Raw genomic sequence first — 13012 nt, 5'->3', positions numbered from 1 at the left:
TTGATTGAGTGGAAACGGAAGTGTGAGCATATAAAACTAGCTCAAACATATCAAGTTAGGAGCAGGCAGCCAAGCTCTCACACTTTATGTCACTCCCAGAACCCTTAGAACGTGCTAAGTGTCCTTTAATAAGAAAACCAGCAAAGGAGGAGGCATCCTGTCTTTTTTAAAGAACTTCTTTGGAAAAGTTGAAGAAAAGATTCCCAGACTCTGCACACCAGTGGCTAATTACCTGCTGCTCCTGCTGCGGCTGCCTCCTGTGTTTCTTAGCTGGTAGAGGAGGAGGAGTGTCATTTAAAGGGAAAGGATCGACAGATGGAGCCATGGCTTCAGGCCAAGGGGCTGATGGAGGCTGAGTGACAGGATGAGGAGAAAGGGTAGAAGGAAACATAAATCCGGGACAGACAGGTGATCTTTGCTTTATAAGAAAAAGAAAAAGTATACATGTGTCCATATAAAATGAAAGGATAATGGCAAAGGAATGAAATCAATAATCTGATTATTCTCTTTTCTTCTATTTTAATCAAGAAACCACAAATGATTGGCTGTCTCTTTCCACTTAGCCTCTTGTTAGAACCCCAACCTGCAAGCAACTTAGATCAGTAGAAGGTATTTTCATTTACTATTATTTGCCCTTTTCCAGATATTTTAAAAAGGTCCATACTGCAAAACATAATAGAAAAAAAAAACCTCAAACTGGAAAGATGACTCAATCCAACAATTTTAGAAAGACTTAATATTTAAGAAAACTATCATGTTAGAGTACTTAGACATAGAGTTTATTTTTTGAACTTATTTCAGTGTCCACTCTGTGCCACATACTCCATGGTTTCTAGGACTAGAAGTGGGAGACCAGTGCCCCAAATTGGTGTATTTTTCAAACACAACATCACTTTGATTCTCTGATCAACCAGACAATATATTTGTAACAAACGCCCTCATTTTCGGTAACCCAGGGTTAATCTCCGACATGAAGAAAGCAGTGGATGATGGAATGTCATGCCAACACACCTCTTTATTTTGTGGCTGGCTCACCAGTACAGCTGTGGCGGGCGTAGTGGCAGCAGCGTCAGCATCAGCAGGGAACTGAGTGGAAGGGGATAGATTCGTGGAATTGCCACATGGCTCATTAATTTCATTTACACTGATATAGCCCTGAAAGGAGGAATTTAGAAGTCAAACACAAAGGAAGCAAAAGCTGAGGCATGCGAGAGTATTAATGCTCTAATAAAATGGAGTTAGCGTAGAGCGGCGCGGCCAGGTATCTGTGGTATGATCAAGTGTTTCATCAGGTAACCATCAGCAATCAAAATGGGTTGACAGTGCCTAATCATTAAAAGTGGTATTCCAAACATTAAAAATATTTGTTTTCCAGTGGAATCAAGAAGACTGTATCATAAATAACCCAACACCTTCCATTTTAAAATATCGGGAAGTATCAGCATTTATTCCGTTGACTGAATGAGAGTGTCACTACACAGAATTAAAATAATCAGAATAATCACACGCACAAATCTGAGATATAAAATTGACAATGCAATCACTCACTCTCTAATTCAGGAGCCTTTTCCACAAATCACTATTTTTAGATTTTTCATTTTTCTGCTTCCTGACATTTTAATTAAAGTGTGAGTGAAAGGGGCTGAGGACAATGGGTCTTGGCTCTAAGATATTTATAAAGCAGTAATTTATTTGTAATGGAATCCAGCTTTTAGGCATCTGAACTAAATGAGAGTGAAAATGACACTGTCCTCCAGTGAGCTTTCCAGAGAAAGACAAATGAAAACACACACACACACACACACACACACACACACACACACACCCCTAATGTGGAGCTGCAAGTTGAGGGTGTTTCAATTCAAGGCAGCTTCCCCAATGCCCAATGCGAACCCTAGGACAGAGAATTTCCAGTTACTTTAAATTCAATGATTCAGTTTTGGGTTCAGCAAAGAGAAAATATCCATGAATCAAAATATATCATCTTCAAAACTCCTGAATTTATGTTTGAGGAAATGGCACTTGTATATTTTCATGAAAAGCAATGGTACAAACCAATGATTTCCTCTGTACCAATAAAACAGTATGAAAAAAGAATAAAGAGTATAAAATAATATCTCTTTCAAAAGCAAAAGTGTTAAATTTAACAAGTAGGGTCTTCTATTAGCCCATCAATCTTTTCTAAAAATGGCTCAGAGAAAGGCAAGATGTCGTTATGCTGATAAGACAAAAATCCCAGGCTGGAAAACACAGTTTTTACTTAGAATAATTTATAATTATGACAAAGTGGAGAAAGCTGAAATTGTCTGTTTATAAATTGGAGGTATCAGAGTGCAACGAGGAGCAAACAGCGCAGCCCAGCTGGCGTTGCTGGCCCACCCAGTCTCATGTGCGCCCAGCCCAGCCAGCATTGCTGGCCCGCTTCAAGGAATGGGTCACCTACAGGGAAAGGCCCACCATGGAGACCAAGAGAATCCAGCCTCAGCTCCCAGACAAAGATGGTGACCACAGTGACAAAGAAGATGAACAGCCTCAAGTGGTGGTTTTAAAAAAGGGAGACCTGTCAGCTCAGGAAGTCATAAAAATTAAGCAGAAATAAAGGCCACCAAAGCAAATCAAGAACGAGCTTTGGCTGATGGAAGAATCATGCATTAAAACCAGTCAAATGTTCCCCAAATGAAAGATACTCAGGTTTAACAGCAAGTTCAAAAGAGAAAAAGACAAATGAAGATGAAATAAATAAGCTGGACTCAGTTAAAAAGAACTCACAAAAGCAAATAAAAAATGGTACCCTCCCTTCTTTTGACAGTAAAGATGACAATTAATAAGTATAAACATTTGGGACATAGTCTTTAGGAGCCTATGGGTTGTTTTTAAAAGTAATATTATTTTCTTATAAAGATAATACAAGTACATTACAGAAAATTTAGAAAATGTAGCCCTGGCTGGTGTAGCTCAGTGGACTGAGCGCGGGCCTGCGAACCAAAGGATCGAGGTTCGATTTCCAGTCAGGGCATGTGTCTGGGTTGCAGGCCAGTTCCCAGCAGGGGACACACAAGAGGCAACCATACATTGATATTTCTCTCCCTCTCTCCTTCCCTTCTAAAGATAAATAAATAAAAATCTTTAAAAAAAGAAAATTTAGAAAATGCAAAGAATATTTAAGAAGATAAAAATTGTGTATCAATACTCCTTTGACTTGAAATGCTAACTCTGTAGACATTAACTAGTACAGTATACTACTTTGTTAATTCCTGTCTGGGGTGTATATATACATAAATTATATTTTTTAACAAAAAAGCATGCAATGGATACTATGTAAAGATTTATAAGATTAAATTGAAGAAAGGGAGCAAACAACCGGGTTGTCAGATTTCATTTCTTCTTTGATAACAAATCAGAATGAAGAGTAGCAACTCTGAGTGATTCTTTTACTCAGTTGATTGTAGAATGTTTCAAAATCAAGATTTCATTCCTTATATGAGTCACAGACCATACAACCCAATGAATTACTGAAAAAATATATGTCATTTATCAAAAGCGGCACTTGTTTAAAAGAGTTAGAAATTCACCACTCCTTAAAAAACAAAGAGAGAAAAAAATAAAAGAGCGAGAGTCAGAAAGAAAGAAATATGGAAAGGAAGAGAGACAATCAAACATCTTGTGAGTCAAGGTGGTTTGGCCCATGAAAGAGAACACATAGGGACACACAAAAATAATCAAAAAGCCAAATGGCCTTTCCACACCAGGAAGTCTGCAGAGAGAAAGAAGAACTCATTAATTGAAAAGGAAAGATTTTATTCTTCTACTAAACCCTGAAGCCTATTTAACTCATTTAGATGCCATCCATAAGCCCTTCAAACTCAGTGTGTCCTGCGTCAAATGCTCTTTAACCGATTCTTACCCCAGTGCCCCCAATCTCAGGGAAAGGTACTCACGATCCACCTCATTATCTGAACCGGGATAATGGCATCACCCCTGACACCTTCTGTAATTTACTTCATCTCCACCCAGTCTATCACCAAGAACTGTCTGTCAACTCTGGTTCCAAGATATATCTGCACCCAGCCGATTCTCTCCATCTCCGTGCCACTGCTCGGATGCCAGCCGCCAGCAGCTCTAGCCAATACAATTGAAATCACTGCCACACTGGTTTCCTGGCATCTCCTCCTCCTGTTCATAATCCAAGCAGAGCTGCCCAGAGTGATCTCTAACAAATGGACCTCAAAGAATGTGACCTCCAACCTTAAAACCACTCCAGGGCTTCACATCTACATAAAGGAAATCATGTTTCTTTAACATGACTCAAAACCCAGGCCCCTGACCACCTGACTGACATTATCTTATCCCGGGAAACCACCACCCCTTGTCCGTGGAGTCCGCCTGTTCTGTGTTCTCAGCAATGGGAGAGAAACCATTAAACTGAATGATCTGATAAAGCTTTTATAGAAATAGTTCACAAAACTCATCTGACGTACACAGTAGCACAGTTATTATGTGATGAACACTTACTTTACATGCCTATACACACACAAAAAAATTTCTGTGTAGGAATTTTTAACTCTGATTTTTTAAAAGCAGTTTATAAATAAAGGGGTTGTTATTATACCAATTTTTATGCAGAACAAGTTTTCCTTTAGCTTTTTGAAAAAAATAAATATAAAGAAAATATTTTCCAGTCAAGGTCATAGTCTTCCAGATTAGTTAAAATAGTCTACCATTGTAACAGTTTAGCTCTAGAAAAAGATACTAGGGAGGGGGGGTGACAGTGGCTGGGGGAAGATGGATGTTTGGGATAAAGAGCATGTACAGCCTAATGTCAGTGGGATTTCCCAATGTAGTTGGAAAATAGCAGAAATGACATTGTGAGAAAAGAGGAGACAGAGAGAAGACAGAAACCAGACTACCTTCTCAAATGTGAAGGGACATTTTCATGTTTTAGAAGATGTAGAATAAACAGAAGTAAAGTAAAACCAAGGAGAAAGTGGGAAAAGAAAATGCAGGGAGAAAAGAGACTCATTGAGAATTGAAGATTAATCTTGCTATGGGTCCTAAATTTCTTGAAACCCCAAGTGAACCCACCATATCACTGTAAAGCAAAGTACGCACACCACACACACACACACACACACACAGGCCATTCACACTAGACACAAAGATAATCCTTTAGTCCTCAAAGCCTAAATAATGAAAGGCAGAAGAGCCATCCACATGAGTGCTTTCCGAAGACATTTAAGTTAATGTTTTGTCTAGTCAGCTAATTGCATAAAACTGAGGCACATCTGTTGATGTCTAAGGTGATCTGAGCAGACATGTAAAATCGTAGCTTACCTCTTTCAGCACATTTGGATTGACAGGAAACCCTTTCCCCCCAGAGAGGCTGGAGTATTTCTTTTCCAAATTACAAAGATTTTCCTTTTCCTGAAGGAACACAAAATCCATTAAGTTTAGTCAACTTTGGATTTCCCTGATGACTAATGATGTTGAATACTTTTTCATGTGACTTAATAACTCTTCATATATATATTTTGTGAAGTATTTGTATTCAAGTCTTTTGCCTGCTTTTAAAAATATTTATTGAGTGTTTATATAATATTATTGAGTCATAGACATTTTAAATTATTATGGATAAAGTCATTTGTCACTTCCTTTCTAAAAAAAGTGTCTCCTTGCCCCAAGGCTCTGAAGGAGGACCTGCACTCCTATAATATCTTCTGGAAACTCCAGCACTTCAGTTTTTAAATTTAGGTCTATGATTTCTCTCAAATTAGCTCACATATATGGTGCGAGAATGGATGGTGTTAAGGTTCCGCTTTTTTCTTGTTTGCCCAGTTGATCAAGCACCGTTAGTTGGAGAGACTTTCCTCTACTAGACTGACTGTCTTGGAGCCTTTGTCAAAAATTAATAGACAGTGTATGTGTGGGTACTTGTAGACTCCCTGTGTGCTTCCATTGATCTCCGTGCCTAACACCCTTTGCATTTTCGTACACAGAGAATTCTCATTTTCTGTGTACTTAACATTCTATTATGGTGCCATGAACCCTGAATCAGTGAACACTGACCCTTGTTCCTAGGGGGACAACCGCACTGGGTGTCTGTGAGCTTCTAGTCATATTTTCAGCAACTGATTAATCAGTATATAACTTTATGTGTCTCTCTGTTTAAAGATACCTTATTTAATATATATTGTAGACTCATTAACATGGAACCTACAGCCAGCAGCACAACTGATGTCTGAATGAAGCCTAGCTAACACACGTATTTTCTCCATGAGGCACATCATAACCTTTTTGTACTTTGGGACATTAGATAGTTCTTTAGCATTGTGCTTGCAAGCCATTTCCTGTGGCAAAATCACCACCAAAAAACACAAAACTGTGAAAGCATGGCACTAAATAGTCTACCAAAAGGACACTTGTTTATAGAATGAGAGCTGAACAAGAAGGCAGAGGGTTGCTTTGCTCAACCTCAGCAGGGAATGTGCTTGTCCAGTGACTCAGACTTTTCTCTGCTCTGTGCATGTCCATGAATGACTGAATTACAGCACTTACTTTGGGGGTTACAAATAAATTTGAGTGAGGCAGCAAATTCACAAATATGGATTCCACAATTGATGAGGAGCAGCTAGCTTTTAGCAACAACCTGTCAGTCTCTACAGAATGTCTGTTGGGATTTTTATTGGGATTGAGATGCATCTATAGATTAGAGAAAATTAAAATCTTAATACTTGTGGACTGCAGTTTTTTACAATAGAATTATATTTTATATATTTTAATAGGAAAATGGTACTTCTGTGACAGCGCTTACCCATTTTTAAAAATTGATTCCTAAGAAACTTTTTTCTTTTCGCTAAAATTTCAGAAACTGCTTAAACACTACCCAGTTCACTATATAACTCGACCTGTACCTTTGACTATCACGTGGAAGGTAAAGTGGTGGTGGGGAGGCTAATGGCACTGGGTTCATTCCAGGAGCAAGAGACAGGAGTGGGGAATTTGGCTCCATTCACAGGTTCGTAGGTACCACAGAAGCAAGAGGAGAGGAGCTGCTATTGATCGGTGTGGGCTACAGAGGCGCCTTGATTGAACTCATAATTCTACATAAAAGACCAATTTTCCTCTCTTCTCAAACCAGAAATTGATAAAATGGGAAGACTCCTGCTACACTTCTTCTCCGTGGGATCATGGTCTAGCCTCATACTTTAATGCATCATTCTGGATTTGTATATTTTTTTCTGCACACCAGTCTGAGTCCACCTCATATTTTTATGATCTCAAGTGTGTCGTTTGTAGGACTGGCCTGCATGCAAGGCTCTGTCAGGAGACTAGCCCCATCACCTTTAACTTTGGTGCTTATTCCTGAAAGTAAACTATGGCCATTTCAGGAGATCTGGCTGCAGTTTGGGCAGAGGAATTCCTTTCCGTGTAGTCGCTTTAGGTGCTAGGTTGTGAACACAGTCTCTGTGGTGAGAATGACCTTGCCACCCACATGCAGGTATCTACCTCACTGATTAAATCAAACCAAATCCAAGGTGGCATTTGCTAGGAAGACCCCCACAGAAGGAACTGGAGTTCAAAACACCAGAGCAGCTGAGTCAAAATGTTTGATAGCCATAAAAAGAGCAGAACATGTTTTACTTATTTAAAGAAAAATATGATTTCTTAAACAAACAAAAAAATCAGAAAACAGATTTTCCACACTTGGGATTTTGATACTGTGAAAAAAACACAAAGAAAATATCCTTGCTTATTTTCTGAATTATAGTTAGTCATTCTCAGAACATCAGCCTATTAATGTGGAGGATTAAGTAAAAACATATATTAAAAAGTCTTCTTTAAATTACAATCTACTGTGCACTATTAAAAGGCACTTGATTGGAACAAAATGACTTTCCCCAAATTGAAGTCTGTGTTTTATTGCAGCCAGCTCTGAAAAGGAAATACTTACCCTTTGCAGCATCATTATTAAATTATTCTTTTCTTTCACAAAGTGGTCTTGTTCTCTCTGAGCCTGCTGGACAATGTGATTGGCTTGTTTTTTCAATGCAGAAATTTTTTCCTGTAGGAAACAAAGATGATCATAGAAAAGATACACGTGAGATAGTCAAAGGTTTGCCAGTCTGTTCTGGAAGCAGGAGAAAAGGTGTTCACAGCTGGAACAACAGTGAGCATGTCTTCACTGATGGTTGGCAGTGAGTATCATTCAGAGACAGTTTCTTTGACCTGCCAAGCTCATGGATTTTCCTTACCCAAGGCCAACACAGTTCAAGTGGTTTAAAATCTATTTTTAGAACCTAGAAGTCAACAGGAAATCCTGTTTTAGTCTTTAAATGAATTTTTGACATTGTCTGGGGAGACGCCTCATTGGAAAAACAATAGAATTTCTTATTTAAACTGAGAGCTTAAGAAGACACCTTCTCCATCTTCCTTTCCCTCAATTAGGTCCAGAGCGCTGGGGTGTGATTCTAAATTCTGAAACAAGAGCTGAATTCTGGGCTGGGCGGAGACAGTCATGTGCACGGCATTCCATGGGGCCGTTTCTAAGGGTGACGCGCCGCCAGCCAGCTTGGAGAACTATTGAGCAACGGACAGAGAAAGTTTCCAAACAGACTTTGGTCATACGATTATTCTGTATTTAGTGACGATGATTGCAAAAGGCAGTAGTTTAGAAAAAAGATCTAAATTTCACATTTTCACTGCCTTGGTTTTGACATAAAAGAAAAAATTAGATGACTGTAACATGTATATTTATCTAGTTTAAAGCATTTAAGGCGTTTGGCATATAAATGGCAAGCTCCATAATTGTCAAATGTGATATGTAATTAAATATACAAATATATTCAGATGTAAAGATGGGCACATTGATGAAGATTATTGTCACATGGTGAGGGGTATGTTATGATTTTTGCATTGAATGACACCTGGCAAAAGTACCTTTCTAGTAACAATGTTCCGTTGATATTCGGCCATTTCACGCAAGAGCTGTTGGGTCAGGTTCTCCTTTTCCTCGTCTAGACGGCTCTCGTGCTCAAGCTGCTGGAATTCCAGGTCCTCGAAGTGTTTGCTCTCAACATCCAACAGGTCAGCATCCTTTGGAGAAAAGCAAATGAAAACACGACATACCAGAATGGCTGCGGCCTTTTTAATGGGGACAAAAAGTATTGAAAGCAAATACTCCAAAATATTTTTTTGAATTACAACATTGAACAGGGTGATCCTCTCTTTTGGAATTAACCTTCAGTGCAGAGACTGTTGTTGGAATTGAAAGGGACTGCGGTGCGGGAGGTGGGGGACACATTTATTTCACCATTGATCTCAGACTGCTTTGTGGATATGGAAATTCTTGTTTTAAATCTACTAGGGGACTTTAAAATAGATCACAAAGTATAAAAAGAATTTAGTAGATAACCTAAATGTTATCTGCAGACCAAAGATATGGCATAGTCTTTTGAGAAAATTATTATTTTTCCACAAATTTTCAAATAAAATGAGAGTTCAGTATAAAAGTTGTCGACTGTAAGAAAGAAGTTGGCATACATAACACATCAGAGGTGCCTTGGAGGGAGAGAGGTACCGCAAATGGCATGCAATACAATCCACTAAGATGTAAAAATACTATAGCTTCTTTACAGTTAATTTTAGTTTTCTTTCTTCCATAATTTATGCATTCTTTATTGATCATTATATTACAGTTGTCCAATTTTTCACCCTTTGTCCCCCTTCACCCAGCAGAACACACTTCCTCTGGCAATCCCCCTCCATTGTTCATGTCCATGGATCATGCATACAAGTTCTTTGGCTTTTCCATTTTTTATACTTGCTCTTAACATCCCCCTGCTTATTCCGTAACTACCAGTTTGTATTGCTTTATCCCTTCACCTTTTCCCCCATTCTCCCAGAGCTCCCCTCCAAAAGGTGACCATCCCAATGTTCTCTATATCTATGATTCTGTTTCTGTTCCACTTGTTTGCTTAGTCTGTTTTCTAAATTCAGTTGTTGATAATTGTGTATTTATTGCCATTTTAGTGTTAATACTTTTGATCTTTTTCTTAAATAAGTTCCTTTAACATTTCACATAATAATGGTTTGGTGATGATGAATTCCTTTAGCTTTTACCTTTTCTTGGGAAGTACGTTATCTGCGCTTACATTCTAAATGATAGCTTTGCTGGGTAGAGTAATGTAGGTTGTAGGTCCTTGCTTTTCATCACTTTGAATACTTCTTGCCAGTCCTTTCTAGCCTGCAAAGTTTCTTTTGAGAAATCAACTTACGGTCTTATGGGCACTCCTTTGTAGGTAACTCTTTGCTTTCTCTTGCAGCTTTTAAGATTCTCTCTTTATCTTTAACCTTTGGCATTTTCATTATGATGTGTCTTAGTGTGGACCTCTTTACATACATCTTGTTTGAGCCCCTCTGTGGACTTGAGCTTCCTGGACTTGGATGTTTATTTCCTTCACCAAATTAGGGAAGTTTTCTTTAATTTTTTTTCAAATAGGTTTCCAATTTCTTGCTCTTTCTCTTCTTCTGCTGGTACCCCTATGATGCAAATGTTGGAATATTTGAAGTTGTACCAGGGAATTCTTACATTATCCTCAATTTTTTTGGTTCTTTTTTCTTCTTGCTGTACTGATTGGGTGTCTTTTTCTTCCTTATATTTCAAATCATTGATTTAATTCTTGGCTTCATCCATTCCACTGTTGATTCCTGTACATTTTCCTTATTTCGATTAGTGTAAACTTCATTTCTGCCCACGTCTTTTTTATGCTGTTGAAGTACCCACTTAGTTCCCTGAGCATCCTTATAACCAGTGTTTTGAACTCTGCATCGGATTAGATTGCTTATCTCCATTTTGTTTAGTTCTTTTTCTGGAGTTTTGATCTGTTCTTTTATTTGGTCCATATTTCTTTGTTTCCTTATTTTGACAACCTCCCTGTGGTTTTTTTCTATATATTAGGCAAGGCCTCTTTGACTCTGTGTCTTGCTGGCATAGCCTATTGTAGCAGGTTTCCTGTAGGGTCCAGTGGCTCAGCCTCCTCTATCCCCCAAGCTGGATATTCGAGGTGTGCCCTCCATATGGGCTGAGTACTGCCTCCTCTTGTAGATGAGTCTTGATTGCTCTCAACAGGTTAATGGGAGGGAAGGTTAACCACCTTCACAAGCCACAGGCTTGTGAGAGGTGGTTGGGTGGAGCTTTGCCGTGGTTTATAACTGCCCACTGGGTGTGCAGGCTCCGGGGTTTCCTGAGTGGTGCAGACCAAGGTCAGCCTCCACCGGTGTTCTGTCGGGGGTTCCTTGGCATAAACTATAAAATGATCTGCAGATTGCTGCTGCTAATGCTGGGCCTGGGGCCACTCAGCAAGAGGTAGGGGGGGTGGGCTCAGCCATTGCTTGTTTGAGCAGATTAAGGAAGGTCTGAAGCCTGTGCCCAGCCCAGCACTTCATATGGAAAAGCCACTGTTACCAGCTCAGGTGTGCCCATAAGTAGGATGGGACAGACCCTTATGTAACAGTCAGGGCAGGGCTTACCCTGTGAGCCAGGTTGACAGGGATTCAGATATGGTGCTGCCACACTGTGCTGTGTGGCGGGGAGGGCTCACAAAAGGTTTACCAGCCACTGTCTCCAGTTCTGTCTGGCAGGAAGCTGTCCGCCAGCTCTTGCTCTGATGCCAGATGATTCACTTCCTCCTGGCGTGCTACCACTCCCCTTCCAGGTGCTTCCCCAGTGCGGGAGCTCAGAGGGAGTCAGTCTGAGTAAGTCCATGTGTGGTGCGAGGCCCTTTAGGAGGAGCTACCCGAGAGTCCTGCAGTTTCTTCCATTGGCCCAACCCCTATAGATTCTTACAGCCAGAAGTTATGGGGAGTTATCTTCCTGGCACTAGAATCCTGGGCTGGGTGGTCTGATGTGGGTCTGGGACCCCTCACTCCTGAGGTATCCCTCTGTCTTATATCCATCGCATATGGATTTGGGACCAGACTGCTCTGCGTCTTCATGTCTCTGACCCCCCGTCACTTCTACACATCTGGATGAATGGCTTGTTTAACTCCTCAGTTGTCAGACTTTCATATAGCTTGATTTTCTGATGGTTCTGAATGGTATTTGTTCTGTAGTTTAGCTATAATTTTGCTGTGGTTGTGTGAGGAGGTAGGTGAGCAACATTTACCTACACCTCCATCTTGCCCAGAAGTCTTCTTTTATAATTTCTAAACAAATGTTTTACAATGGACATCTATAGAATAGTATATGTACATGATTTAAAATAAATATACATTTTTGAGCATGCATAAATATATATGCTGTATATAATACATATAGAGATGCATGCTCACATAATTTTATTGATGATAAATATAATAAACAATATTTGGAGACTGGGGTTCTTAAACCAGGTTTCTGTAAATCCCTTAAAATTGATGAAAAACCTTTATAGTGGAAAGAACAGAACAACAGCTTTCATCAGGCACAAAGAGTGACTCAAAAGATTACATACCACTACTTTGTGGAAAATCCTAGGGCAGTTAAGAAAGATTAAAACCATAAAAATCACATGGTCTAGAACAGTCATTCTCCAACCTATGAAATGTTTCAGGATAAGGATGATCTGCATCTGTGCAAAGCTGGTTCATGTTGTGTGAATTATTCTCTAATCTACTTTATTAAAAAAAAACCACCTGCCCCTTACTTTTGGAGACTTTGACAGAGCTCTAAATGTAGTATATATAGATTTTTAAAATATATATAATTTATAAATAAGCTGTGGCCAAAAGGAAGAGCCCGCTGAACTACATGGCTTGTAATTCTACATGAGTAAAAGAGCCAGGACATATGTTTTTCAATCAAAACATCAAACAGATTTAGAAAAATAAACATATGATAAATTAGATCTGTCTCAGCATTTAGCTCCATTCACTTGGCTTTTATGTGAGTGATGAAAAATTAAAAATTTTAATCAAGTGGAATATATTTGTTGTATGAAATGAATGTTATTCTGGAAATGATTCACGGAAGAGCTAT

General features: G+C 39.2%; 1 protein-coding gene and 1 pseudogene across 15 annotated transcripts in view; one reads left to right on the top strand and one right to left on the bottom strand.

The window, feature by feature from the left end:
- Nucleotides 1-13012, bottom strand: part of PHLDB2 (pleckstrin homology like domain family B member 2) — a 235000-nt gene that overhangs the window by 37846 nt on the left and 184142 nt on the right. For 8 of the 15 annotated variants that reach the window (XM_053663054.1, XM_053663055.1, XM_053663061.1 and 5 more), the window contains 5 exons: nt 8935-9090; nt 7949-8059; nt 5332-5421; nt 1012-1155; nt 233-418 (listed from right to left, as the gene is read on the bottom strand). In XM_053663054.1, coding sequence (XP_053519029.1) covers nt 233-418; nt 1012-1155; nt 5332-5421; nt 7949-8059; nt 8935-9090 — 687 coding nt within the window. The remainder of the gene's footprint in view (nt 1-232; nt 419-1011; nt 1156-5331; nt 5422-7948; nt 8060-8934; nt 9091-13012) is intronic. The other 7 variants (XM_053663062.1, XM_037144309.2, XM_037144311.2 and 4 more) reach the window with 4 other exon arrangements.
- Nucleotides 2279-2825, top strand: LOC128627051 (uncharacterized protein KIAA1143 homolog; annotated as a pseudogene).

Source organism: Artibeus jamaicensis, unplaced genomic scaffold (genome assembly GCF_021234435.1).
Source record: "Artibeus jamaicensis isolate MK-2021 breed Jamaican fruit bat unplaced genomic scaffold, CSHL_Jam_final contig_3126, whole genome shotgun sequence".
Lineage (NCBI taxonomy): Eukaryota > Metazoa > Chordata > Mammalia > Chiroptera > Phyllostomidae > Artibeus > Artibeus jamaicensis.
Note: the sequence above shows the minus strand (reverse complement) of the source record. Positions and strands in the feature narration are given on the sequence as shown.